The 13,361-nt window shown below is 43.6% G+C and overlaps 1 protein-coding gene across 1 annotated transcript in view; it reads right to left on the bottom strand.

The window, feature by feature from the left end:
* YBX3 (Y-box binding protein 3) overlaps positions 1-13,361 on the bottom strand; it is a 78,055-nt gene that overhangs the window by 14,865 nt on the left and 49,829 nt on the right. The window contains exons 4-7 of the mRNA XM_009288540.1: positions 9,759-9,850; positions 7,971-8,004; positions 2,863-2,952; positions 1,997-2,119 (exon numbers count right to left, since the gene is read on the bottom strand). Coding sequence (XP_009286815.1) covers positions 1,997-2,119; positions 2,863-2,952; positions 7,971-8,004; positions 9,759-9,850 — 339 coding nt within the window. The remainder of the gene's footprint in view (positions 1-1,996; positions 2,120-2,862; positions 2,953-7,970; positions 8,005-9,758; positions 9,851-13,361) is intronic.

Here is a 13,361-nt window from a genome sequence, read left to right as displayed (position 1 = left end):
AAGTTGCTCCAGGGGAGGTTTAGATTGGATGCAAGGAAAAATTTCTTTACTGAAAGAGTGGTTAAACATTGGAACAGGCTGCCCAGGGAAGTGGTTGAGTCCCCATCCCTGGAAGCATTTAAAAAGACATGTAGATGAGGCGCTTAGGGCATGGTTTAGTGGGCATGGTGGTGTTGGGTTGATGGTTGGACTCGGTGACCTTAGAGGTCTCTTCCAACCTTAATGATTCTATATCACTATTTGTTCCCCTTGTGTACATCTTCAAGTACCAGAATCCAAGTGTGTTATAGTGTCACATGCAAACCAGATTTTTAGTTGGTTGAGTTTGCATTAGACATCCAAGGGTACTTGTGCTGGCACATGTTCTCCGAGACTGAGTGTTCCCCATGTGAGGTCTCTTCCAACCTTAATGATTCTATATCACTATTTGTTCCCCTTGTGTACATCTTCAAGTACCAGAATCCAAGTGTGTTATAGTGTCACATGCAAACCAGATTTTTAGTTGGTTGAGTTTGCATTAGACATCCAAGGGTACTTGTGCTGGCACATGTTCTCCGAGACTGAGTGTTCCCCATGTCCAAGACAGGTCTCACACTATCACTCTTCAGGTAGAAAGAAACAGCTGCTTTCCATGCTCAGCAGTACACAGGGTTGTCTAAGCCTTGATATGTCTGCTTATTTAAAATCTGAAGCAGCTCCAAGACAACACCAATACCACCAACTAAAGCATTCACTCCCAATAAAGACAGCTGAGGGAGATTTTAATCTCAGGAGAGCAAAAGGAAACAGAATCAATACTGGAACATAGCTGGTTCATGAACTAACAGATAAGACTGGAAACATCAAAAAGCTGAGCAAAACCAAGTATCCTAGTTCTTTGCCACTTGACATGGAAACTGAGGCTACAAACTGTATCACCACAAAAACAAAGACATACTCAGCAGTAAGTATTCATCAGTTACCAGCACCAACTTCTAGGAGTCTCCAAGGGACTCAGAAAGAACACTTTATGTATTTAAGGCTCAGTGGTGTCCAGCAGGATTAAATAGAAGACCTTGTGATAGCTAGTATAAACAGCTAGGCTTTAAGGAAGGATTTGACAACACTCAGTTTGCTCCCATGCTGTCAACTCTGTAGAACAAGATGAGGAGAGAGTTATGTTGCTTGGGTAGAGATTTCCACCAGGGCTCTCATATTGGATCACTGGATCTCATAAGGATCAACACATTCCTGCAAGTGATGATCAGACTCAACTATGAAAGAAAAAGATAATCAAGCCTGGAGTACGTTCCAGTTTGTTGGATTGTTCCAGGCATCAATTTAGCTCAAGCACAATGTGGATAGGAGTAGTAACTGCTAAAACTACAGCCTTTTACCTCATATTTACTTCTCCCTCTGCAAAAACTTGCAGGGAAGCTGCTTAGGAAGGCTTGCAGGTGTTATGAAAAGCGGTGCATAGCTAGTTTAAAGAAAAATGCATTAACTTTACACTGTACTGCTGTAGGCAGAGGCCTATGAAGGGATGATACATGGAAGTTTCAACCAGTTAGTCAAATTACTACCATGCCATGCAAAAATGAACTTCTAAACAAATCTGGTTTTCCAAGTAACCCTTTCAAATTATGGTTATACTACTTTAGGTAATATAAATACTTCCCCTTGCTTCAGGTAAAGGGCATGGTGAACCACTTAGGTATCTCACTCCTTTGTGTTTACTCTTCAAACAAACAGATACCTTAATACCCAAAGAGATGCTTTTAACACAATTCTAGAAAGACATGCCGAGGAAGGGCCTACAGGACACCCAGTAATAGAAAATATCAGTATCAACATCAACAGTGGGCTGGAGGAGCCCAGAATATTACTGAAGAACACTCACAACTTAAGCATTGACAGTTTACTACATGCCAGTGCTGAACCTGTAGTCCCCTCTCATGAAAAGACTGGAAGACTGCTGAGGAGGTAGGATGACCACGACTTAAGAAATTAAACTTACACTTCGAGGAGGCCCACGGCGTCGGCTAAAATAGCCACGTCTATAGCGGCGCCGGTCTGCAGCGTAGCGGCTGCCTTCTACAGGGACTCCATCTGGACCAGTGACATTAGCTGCTTCTGCACCCTAAAAGGCCAAAAGAAAGTAGGTCAGTGTAGTGCAAGAAAAGTTTGCATTAGTTTGCATCAGTTTGCAAGCTACAGAGATTCCTTCCTTCCAAGTAGTTCAAAAGCAGGTCTGTTATTCTCAACCCCGTAACACAAGAGTTATGATCATGAGTTAAGACCCTATCAGCCAGGCTGAGTTCAGAGGAAAAAGGAAGGAGTAACTGATTAAAGACAAACACCACCACCCCCAATCAAAAAAGCTCAGTAAACTCAAAAATGTTTGAGAACATAGAACTGAAAAGAACTTGAAAGTTAGAATCATTAAGGTTGGAAAAGACCTCTAAGATCATCGAGTCCAACTGTCAATCCAACTTCCAACCCAAGTCCAACCCAACCTAAGTTCTTACAGTTATTAAGCTACCAGACTCCAAGACAAATTCTTCAGGGAAATATATGCATCAGTTAATGCTTATTGGGCAGACTGTAAGCTTCAAATGCTCTATCAAGTAAAAATTACAGATTCTAGAAGCACTAGGATGTAGTTAAAGCAGAGTTTTGATACATATCTAGAAACACTTCTTAATGAAGCCTTTAAAAAACAGATCTTCCACAGAACAGCTGTATGAATGCCACCCACCCCAGGAATCCCGATTAACACATTAGACAAAACCACCAGATACACAACTAAAGCTGTGTTACTCCCCACTAGAGTGATGTTAACTCTGTTGGACCACACACCCCTAAGTCTCCATAATCTCTCACCTTCTCTCCCTCGACCACATCAAATTCTACAGTCTCTCCATCACCAACACTGCGCAGATATTTCCGTGGGTTGTTTTTCTTTATCGCCGTCTTTTAAGAAAGAAGATACAGAAAAATATATTAGTTTATCTTACTCATTATCTTACACATTCACAACCCTGTAGGATGAGGGAAGGACAGTATTCTTCTGCTACAATCCCAACTCGACATACCAGATCAGTCACCACACCAAGCTATTTCAAATACATAGATGTCTCTCATTCCACTGGCCCTCCAATACTCAGTCAAGGTTCACTCCTTTCTCAATACTCTGAGTTTATGAAGCAGCTGTTGCTCCAGGATCCTCTCTGTCAAGCCTACTAAATATCCAGATCGTTACATATTTCTCTATGAACAGAGTTCACACTGAGCGTTTGATCTCCTGCAAGCTGTACCAAGGCAGCTCCAGCAGCAAGTGTGACCCATGCCTTCACAGCCATTAGGAGACCTGTAGACCATCTACAGATAACTTCAGACCAGGAGCAATTTTGTAGAAGATGGCATTACCTGTAAGGTAGCATGGCAACTCATAGTATTTAGAGAACAATTACTAGAACTCGTGTAACATAAATAAGCATTTTACCTAAGCACTGTAAGGGAGACCCCCAAAAATTAGGTGAGTCCCTAAGGAACACACGAATAGTACCAGAACACACGAATAGTACCAGAACACACAATCTCAGTCATATTTTCCAGACAGAAACCCCAAAATAATATTAACAACGTGGCTTCAGATCAAAACCTGTTGAAAACCTCCTCAGACTCACAGGAACACTCAAACCTCCTGGAGCCATTTTTCAGCCTGTCAACTACAGATGCCTTTCTCTCCATGGAGTATTTCTAGAATTCCACAAGAGGCAGTTAGCAAGACAAGCCTACTAGCTGTTCATTAGGTAAGGGTTCACAAACTGGAAGAGGCCAGGGGAGAAAAAAAACAAAACCAAAACACACACATTGTACAAGCCAATCTAGTAAACAGTTTTTTACTGAAGTTCTTAGATTATTAAAGACCAATGCACTTAAAGTTTTCTGATATGGGCATCTTTTGTTAGCATGAAGCAGGCAGGTGCAGATCCAGTAGACAGAAGCACACAGGGCACAAATCTGGCTTAAGAAATGGGATGCAGGGCAGAAACAGAAGAGACAGTTGTCATATCTGTCTGCAGCTCAAGAAAAACAAGCAGAATGAAGATAGTTGAGTTGTTGCCCATGCATGGCAACTATAGTCATTCAGTCAACAATAGCTCAAAAATATTTCCCACTGAAGGAAAAGTTCTAATCAGTTTAAAGTTGAGCTTGACCAGTTTAGGAAAAGTATTCTCATTGTTGCTGAATACAGTCCCCTTTGTGTTTTAGGCAATAGGCCAGTATGTCCTTTTAGCCCTACATCTAGCCACACCTTTCCCTGTACCCTGCAGCATCCCTGAACCACTTATGGAAGAATGCAACAGTGTACATATTATTGCTACCAAAACAAAAACAACCCAAGAGTGTGTTTTTTGATACAGGACAAGAATGAGCTGCTCAAGTGAATTCTTTTGGGAATTACTTTACAAAGCAGCAACTCCCACCGTCAGCTGAGACAGCTTTGTTCGCTTTCTGCTGACCTATTAGTGTAACTGCCCCATTTCTAAAACCAGCTGGAAGTGCTAGCTCTTCCATAAACATTATATACCAATACTAAAATCATTATCTTCACTGCAGATTAAGGGTTTAGTTCTTTCACCACCACTTATACTGAGACAACTGACTCAAACTCATAAGACCTGTGCTCTGCATATGACAGAGATGTCAACAAGCTGTATTTCAAACTCCTTCCCCTTCCTTGTAAGTGCAGAGGAAGAAAGGACTACCAGATTTCTTTTCAGCAGAGGGTGTGCTTAAGATTAATCAAGCTCCTCAAGCATCCTCCAAGAAGGCTAACAGAAGATAAATTTGATAGGATTCCACATGCTCTGTTCCAGCTTTAGGGACAGAAACTTCAAAGTTCAGATTTGCAATGAATAACCTGCCAACAGGAGATAGAGGCTGCCACACAGTAGGCTGGGGTTCATTTTATAAAGGCAACCAGGAACAATTCTGAGTAAGTCCTAGAATTCAGAGCAGAAACTATACACCTTTACTACTTACTACTTCAGCTGCAGGTAAACATTGCTGAAATAAGCCCCTAACAAGCCTAAGCTCTAAGCTTGATGAAGACTTTTACTCTGTATATACAGAGTAAAAGAGAGCACTATTCTCCATTACCATTCACCAGCATCCCGCAGGCTCCAGCTTCTTTAATTAAAAACACAGATGTTTTGTGTTAACACAGACAGCACTCAACAATTAAGACAGAGCCTTTCCTTTCCCAAGGGGACACCAACAAACAGACAGGTGTAAGAGCCTTCAGAGCTAGTTCAATATTTTGTCTGGAAGAGTTCTTTCCATATCCTCATACTATCACCACATCATGTGCACATCCAGCATCATCACAGCAATAGCCAAAATTTGTTACACCAGTTACCGGTGCACATACACCAGGCTGTGCACAATTAATACAATCCAGTGAAGTCAAGAAAAAGAAAGACCAGAAGAGATTAACTCCTCCTCACTGCTTGTTGATTCAAACTATGCCTAATCAAATCAGACTTCTCTGGCTACTGACACTTTTAATGGTGTTAAATTGCAAGACCTTCCTCCCCTCAGACACACTCCACCCCGCAAGGCGGTTCAATCCCTATTGCTCACACCACCTCTAATTGACACAGTGCCCTAGGCACTGTGCATGCAGTTCATGCACCTTGCATGAACCAACTGGACAAGGATGCAAGCAAGATGAAGCAGGTGAAGAACTGCCCTTCCCCAAAACACTGCTTGGGTCCCCCGCAAGACAAAGGGTTAATTCAAAGCAAGCCATGCATGCCCTAAAGAGAAAAGCATTTTAATCTGTACTAGGTTTATAAATAGCATCCAATAGCCAGACGCGGAGCGTTAACCCCCCATTCCAATCATGAGATCGGCCTGTTCCCTCCCTGCTGCGGATGCATGCCGGGGAGGCAGGGAGGAGGCTGTATCTATTCAATTAGGTCAGCCTTATTCTGAAGGGATTAGGCATGTAATCCAGCCCCTCCCGGGACGGGCGCGGGGAGGAGGGGCAGAACCAGCACTAACCATGGAGAGGGAGCTGACAGCAGGATGTTTGCTTACGCAGTGGATTTGCCTCCCTCGCCGGGCGGGCCCCATCCGCTGGCCCTGCCGAGCCAAACACTCAGGCAGGAGCTCCAGCCAGAAAGCCCCAGGCTGTGGTAGCGAGCACGTTCATGTACAGAACAGCTCAGGATGGAAGAGCTGAGGAACACCTGATTGCAGCCAACCAGGCCAGAGCTAGAAGCATCTACTCTGCCATACACAGCCCACCAACAGGGTTAATCAGATGCAAGCTTGCACGTGATGTGGTATTTCTGAAACATCAAGCCAGTTTTGCTTAGTGCTCACTACAAGAGGATTTCACCCACAGGAGACGAGAAATAAGTTCCACACACACACCAGTTTACATTTAGGTGAATAATCTCCACAGGCGAAGGAGACAAAACAGCACAGATAGTACTAGCTTGCTGTGGGCCTTCACTGTTTGGGTCTCCGCAGGCAGCCTTCCCAAGCAGAATAACAACTGATCCAGTTATCTGTCATCAGCACAACAACCATTTTCCAGGATATCTTCTCACAGGTCTCAGGAAGACCTCATTTGTCTTCAAGGTAGCTTTACAGTGCTGCCTATCCAGAATACATTTCTGCTACTAGAACTCTTCCCACCTTCCTCTGGATGCGTTCCCATCAGGCCGCAGGTACAGCATCTGTATCAGTGTGCACACAGCACACAGTCATTAAGGAAGGAAGGTGACCATTAGAAATTGGTACATGCATTGAGAGCTCTTGCTCCCAGTCCACTAACTGAACTGGGAATGTGTACTGCGCGCACTTCCTGACAGCTTCACTCATTACAGGCACTAGACTTGCTCACTCCCAGCTCCATCCGTTTCAGGGATAATGGGTCTATACCCCTTGACCCAGAGAAACAGTTGTTATCACAGGCTATTTAGTCACAAAGCCACAAAAACTAAACTAACTCTCGATGTTGACCAGCATATTTAACATAACTACACACGCATATATCCTTGTCCTCTGTGACGAACTCTGAATGCAAGTTTCCTGGTTACATTTGACAGAAATACTGCTACTTATGCCACAGAGAAAGCTCATGCTTTTAAGAATCACATGGGCCTGCAGACATTTCATATGGGACAAGCTCCAGGGGCAGTATTTCATTTTCTGGTGAAGTAAAAGTCTCAGATGATGCAAAACCAGATCTAAGCCAACTACTCAGTTTATATCAGCATGGAGACAGCATCCCCTGTCTTCCCATTAGTTGCCTGTGACCCGAGAGTCGCAGTATAAACTTAGAACAGGCTACTGACAGTTCAAGGAAAGTTAACCAATGACAAGCCGCTGGGCAACATGTCTCTGCTTGGGCACACTTGGCACACAGCCTTCCTCCTCTTCTTCCTAAGAGCAGCTGCCTCATGCAGCAACAGCTGATGGTAACCCAGGCTGGTCAAGAGCCAGACCAGATCACTTTCTCTCCAATACCAGGGAGGGCAGACAGAACAGACCTGCAAACGAAGAGGGTAGGAAGAAACAGAAGACACAAGGAGCATGAGGAAATGGGGGGGTAAGGACAGACAACAAGTAGCAAGGTATTTACAAAACAGAGGAGTCCTCTCCCCAGGGAAGGGACAACCAAATAAAACAAACACACACCAAAAAACCCAAAAAAGCTTTAGTGTTCACATCAGAGCAGACAAAAGAAAGCAAGAAGGGTTATAATACCTACTCCTTCAGTTATAACTCCAGAGAGAAGGAAAACATACCCTAATATTCCTCCCTGAAAATTTCAACATACATGTCCATTCAAGGTATTTGTGGTAAATATTCTAAGAAGCCAGGACAAGGTTGGGTGGCTATTTCAGGAAGTTGCATCAGAAACCTATCATAGTGCACATCTCTAAGTACAACTACTGCTGTCTTACCTGATGAACAAACACGTCTTCTTTGGTATCATTTCTGTGAAAAGAAAGTGAGAAGTCATAAGAGTTTAGACTAAGAGACTTAAATAGAAATCCTTGACTTCACAAGTGAAGCCCTCCTTCCCCCAGCCTGTAGTACATCCCCTGGATTCCATACATTCTGTGTAAGTCTATGCTACCAAGACCCTGCTCTGAATTTCCAGGGTCATATGCTTGACAGCAGAAAGGACTCCCCAGCCTTCAGAAGGGTGAGGGGACAGGGGGAGGTTCTCTGTAATCTTCTGGCAAATGTTCAGTATTTTGACACAGGGCAGAGTTAATGACTGGACTGCTTGCCCTTCACTATTCCACCCCCCAAAAAAAACTTCCACAGGGGCTGCAACCTGAGCTGTTACCCCAGAGGTCAAGCAAGACTATCAACAGGACTGGCCACAGCTGTTAACAAAGCTCTCCTTTCAGTGAAACTCAAAGCAACCATGCACAAGAGGTGTTAGGAGAGTCCATTGGAGGGGGACCCAGACATGAACATGAGGTTGTCTGGATTAGGCCAGCTAGTTCAGGCTTCCGCATGCAAAACATGAAGACAGGACTGAGACCTTGATTCTGTGTTCCCATACAACAGAAAGAGCCTAGACCCTGCTGTCTGTTCACTCCATTCCTTCTCTGCAGAGGGAACAGGTGGGTCAAAGAGTTTGTGAAGTATAATGCATAATCCAAAACTTGTTGCACTGGACTGACATAATAGTACACTTCAGTTTAGGAAGAAAGCTAACAAGTTATTACACTATATCCAGCTGAAGGCTCTCACATCAACTGCTATGAAAGACTTTAAGAGTACTTCCCAATTCAAGCTTTTCTTCTAAGCTTACATAACACTGGATAGTAGTCTTCAGAGACTGGGATTAATACTGCACCAGAACTGGCTTCAGATCTGTGAAACAGGGCTCTTCTACCCCTTTCTACAGCATCTAACTTACCCAAATCTACCTGCTGTGTAACAGTTCAAGGACTTGCAGGACGAAATAACTTGCCAGGTATGTCTTTTGCAAGACAAGTGTTCACCACCCAGGAGGTTCATTTTTCATAAAGCACACAAAACATTTAAGCCCCTTAACCCCACAGATACTTCAGCCTTAAAAGCCAGAGTTTTCTCCAGTAACTTGGAAGTGTGGGTCTTGTGCACCTAGGGTTGGAGTGTGATCAGTATCACTTACAGCTATTTGGATTATCGATGCCATTCAGAGGTTTGTTTGTGTTCAGAGGAAAGGGGGGAAAAAAAAAAAGATACAAAGAGAATTTCTGTGAAGATATTCCAGGCTTGGGTTCAGTTAGATGATATCAGAGAATCTCAATGTGTATTTAGAGTATGTATTTTGAGCAATCAGTTAACACTTGAATTTTTAGCCAAAAGTATTTCCCCTCATCCTCCAACCTTACTTGCACCTTTAAAAAAAGCCAGGCAGTCATGAAAGAACATACAGCTCATTAAAGGTGTAGTACAAGTAAACATGAGAAACTAGTAACAGACCAAATCTGTAATGAGTCGACCCTTTCTGTTTTCTCCCCATATACACAACCTTCAATGGAAGGGGGGGGGACACACACACGGGGGGGGACGAGTCCCATGAGATGACATCCGAGTTTGTTGAATGCCTGGCCAAATCTGGCTATCAACTGCATGAACTTGTAGTCAGGTCCTCAGGTCTCTGCTGCAATTACTAACGCATAGCATATTATCTGTACCATGAGTCTTAGTACAGTATAAATATGACTGTCATAATTTAAACATACCTGTTGATAAAGCCATATCCATTTCTGACATTGAACCACTTGACTGTGCCAAGAACTTTGGTGGCTGGAAAGAAAAAGTTAAAGTTGTTACTCTAAAACATAATGAAGTACAAGAATGTTACAAAAATACTTTTATACCTGCGTATGAATTCACAACCAGACCTATTCTGCTCCCTTAACACTCAAAGCGTACCTTCATCTCCCACTTCAGTTTATACTAAACACAGTAGCAGGAAGCAGTGCTTTCACTTGCTATTCTTCAGCCAAAAGTTTATCACACAGCATCTGAAAATAGAGCTAGACTTCATTCTAGAACTGGCCATCCATGCCTTCTCTTTTTTATTTCTTATCCCAGAAACGGGCAGTGAAGCTGAAAATCCCACTGCCATTCATCAGTTCTCTTTAGCTTAGTAGCTAGACATGAAACATAGCTGAAGAAAGCTGTTTAGAAGTCCTCTCTTTCACTCAGTTTTCCTTCCTTTCTTCCCTGGAAACCAGAACTGGCCAAAGAAGCAGTATCAAGCACCACGCAACACTTTCAAGTGGAGAGGCAGCACATCCTTATTTTGGACAAGCTCGCTCTTGCATTGTCAACATCACTCTAACCAAACAAGACCCCACAAGATGTTGGTTTGTTTTTTGTTTTTTTTTTTTAATATTCCTACTTCCTAGAGATCGTCTGTGATTTACCAGTTACAAACTGACCAACTTTATGTTCCCAGGCTTCTAGGATCAAGACAAGCTCCTGTCTCAACACCAAAACAGCATCTTACTTAGAAGCCATACTGCCGTGTCTTATAGGATCTGGCAAAACCTGTTCCTCCAACATATAGGTACGTGTGGGAGGAACTCAATGGCAATGGAGGTAGTTCAACCTCTCCTTCCCTCTCAGCAACTGGGTGGAGACCACAAACTTGTACTTTTCAAACCTGTAGGAAAGGGAGAATTTTAGGCTCTAGACTCACTTAGATGTTACTTATTACATAGCATGACCACAACTATCTAAGCAATCAACATAGTACTTATTTGAAAAGGGTCTAGTCACCTACAGATGACTGCTTGTTAAAAACCTTACACATTTGGGGGGTGGGGGGAAAGAACCCAAACGGCAATTAAAAGGAAAACAGTCTAGAGACAGTCTCCAGTTCAGAAGTCCAAGCCAGCCTGCTAGAGGCAAGAATACACTGCAAATTGTTACCTTCATCTGCTCTACACCTGCATTCTTCCCTAAACATCCACTAGGAGATGACAGAGCTAGACAGACCTTTGGTCTCACGCAGTCTTGCCATTCTTATATACCCCTCTGACAGACAAAAAGAGCAACTTTTTCCTCCTCCCCTGAATACAGCGCTAAAGTAGGAATGTTTGCTGACAGCAGTCCATTGTAGTACTGTTGCTGTTATTGAAAGTAATAACAGGCCATTTCTCATTGCACTTTTAGAAGTGAATGTTTTGGTCATCTTTAATACAATGTTTTAGCAGAAAATGGTCACAGAAGAAACAAAACCATGTTAAGACTGAGACAGTTATTAGAGAAAACGGCTCTACCTAGTACAGCATCCATTCCCAAGACTTCCTGTTTACAGAGATAAACCCCCTAAGTTTCACTGCCTAGCACTGATTCAGTAACAATAACAGTCTTCAGCATCAACATTTATAGTTGTGCTTTTAGGTTTAGTTTCATGAGGACATCACTAGGTACAGACACTTATTGCTACCACAAAGGCACTGGCTACATACAAGAGCTCACTGCCCTAGGACAAGTCAACAGGGGAAGGGGGGGGGATGGGGACACAGAAACAGATGCCAATGGCACATGCAGGTTTTAGCCTGCTTTAAGAAACAAGGCTAATACCACTGATTCCCCCACCATCATCCTTTCCCTCCCCCACAAAATAGCTATTGAATCCATTGGCCTATTTCAATCAGATTAGGAAGAGGGTGAGAAACTAGGAAGCCTGATGAAAACTCTCAGAGGTGTCAGAAAGCTGGTGGAAGGAGAGGTAGTCAAAACTCAACTCTACATGGCCAGCTGGCTGCCAATAAATGGAAGTCCACACACACAGCTTCAGAGCAACACTGCTCCTTTTGCACAAGCTGCCAGAGAACAGAGGTGAGTCTCCGATATATTCCCTAAAACAGCGTACTGGGGAAATACCATTCCCTACCTGCACTAGCCTTACAGTCTCCCCTAAGCATTACTGGGGGGTGGGGCAGGGAGATCATCAGATGCAATAGCATGACACTGAACATCCACGTGGCCATGGTGAAGCCATTGTTAAGCCTGAGCTATCATAGCAGGGAAACGAGGCAAGGAGGAGGACAAGCCCAGAGAAAACCATAACCAGTTTTACTGACGAATCAGAGAAGGCAGTTGATGTGATGACGCCTATCCCACCAGCAAGTGAAAGCCCCTATATTTCTACAAGATGCTTGTACTCTGATGCTATCAGAGGAAACAATCATCAGCCACTCCCACTCATGCCAAAATAGCCTTTTCATCAGTTTTAACAAGGAAAGCCAAAGCTTCCTGTGACCAAGAGAGACAAGAAAGTTGACTAATCTTTATCCTTATTCCTAGAAGTCAGACATTTGGATGCCCTGGGCAAGCATCAGACCTTGCTTCTAATGAGATCTTTGTAAGAGGAGACTTAAGTGAACGTAATTACAAGACCATTAACAGGGACATTTGAGGTGGACTTGAACATAAGTCCATTTTCAATTAGCATTATCAATGATCATTTTCCTTACAACTCCTGCTGAAAAGCTTGCCTAGCAATAAGGCCAGCGTGCAAAACCATCACCATGGTGGTTTTCTTTTTCCTGCTAGACCAGGAAAGGCACCTGTGCCTTCACTTTTTGTTTTTCCCCTCTCCAAGCAATAGCAATAGGCAAACAAGATAAAAACACTACCGAGAATGAAACAAGCCATGTTAACGCAAGAAGCAGCCAGACGTACCAACAGATATGGATGTGCCTTGACTGATTACTGACAAATCAGACAACAGAACAGGGGAAAAGTCACACAAACCACACCTCCCATTTCTGTTTTGCTAGAATCCTTCCTACCTCAGCTCCGGAGAGATCCTTCACCTGGCTCCTTTATCTGCTGCCTCAGTCCTTCCCTTCAGAAGGGAAGATGCTGTCTTTCCTTAGTGAAGTTCGGGACTCTGCACTATTAGTCAGCCTCAGCTTTGCCTTACTAACCTCTTAGAGTTACTCAGTTATAAACAGCAGATCCCCGTTTCCACTGCAGACTGAAGTCTTGTCCTTTTCAACAGGTTGATCCTGTTTAATCACCATAAAAACCCCACACTGGCTATGCACTGAGCTTGAGCACAGAGATGGCAACTTGGCATTTCCCTTGCCTCTTTATTAATAACTGAAAAAAACCAACACACTAATCCTACAGCAGTATTCTTTAGAGATAGGAAAGTTGTGCAAAGACCTTAAGATTAAAAGGGGGGCACACATGGTTTACCAGCAACCCTTTCAAACGGGAGATTGCCCTGCAGGGCGCGGGGTCGGCGGCAGGTGCCGGGAAGCCCATCAACATGGCTGCGCCTCACTCGCCATCCCCGCCCGGCCCCGGAGAAGCGCCCG

This window comes from Aptenodytes forsteri, unplaced genomic scaffold (assembly GCF_000699145.1).
Source record: "Aptenodytes forsteri isolate BGI_AS27 unplaced genomic scaffold, ASM69914v1 Scaffold73, whole genome shotgun sequence".
In the NCBI taxonomy this organism is placed as follows: Eukaryota; Metazoa; Chordata; class Aves; order Sphenisciformes; family Spheniscidae; genus Aptenodytes; species Aptenodytes forsteri.
The sequence above is the reverse complement of the archived record's forward strand: the minus strand, read 5'-3'. Positions and strand labels throughout refer to the sequence as shown.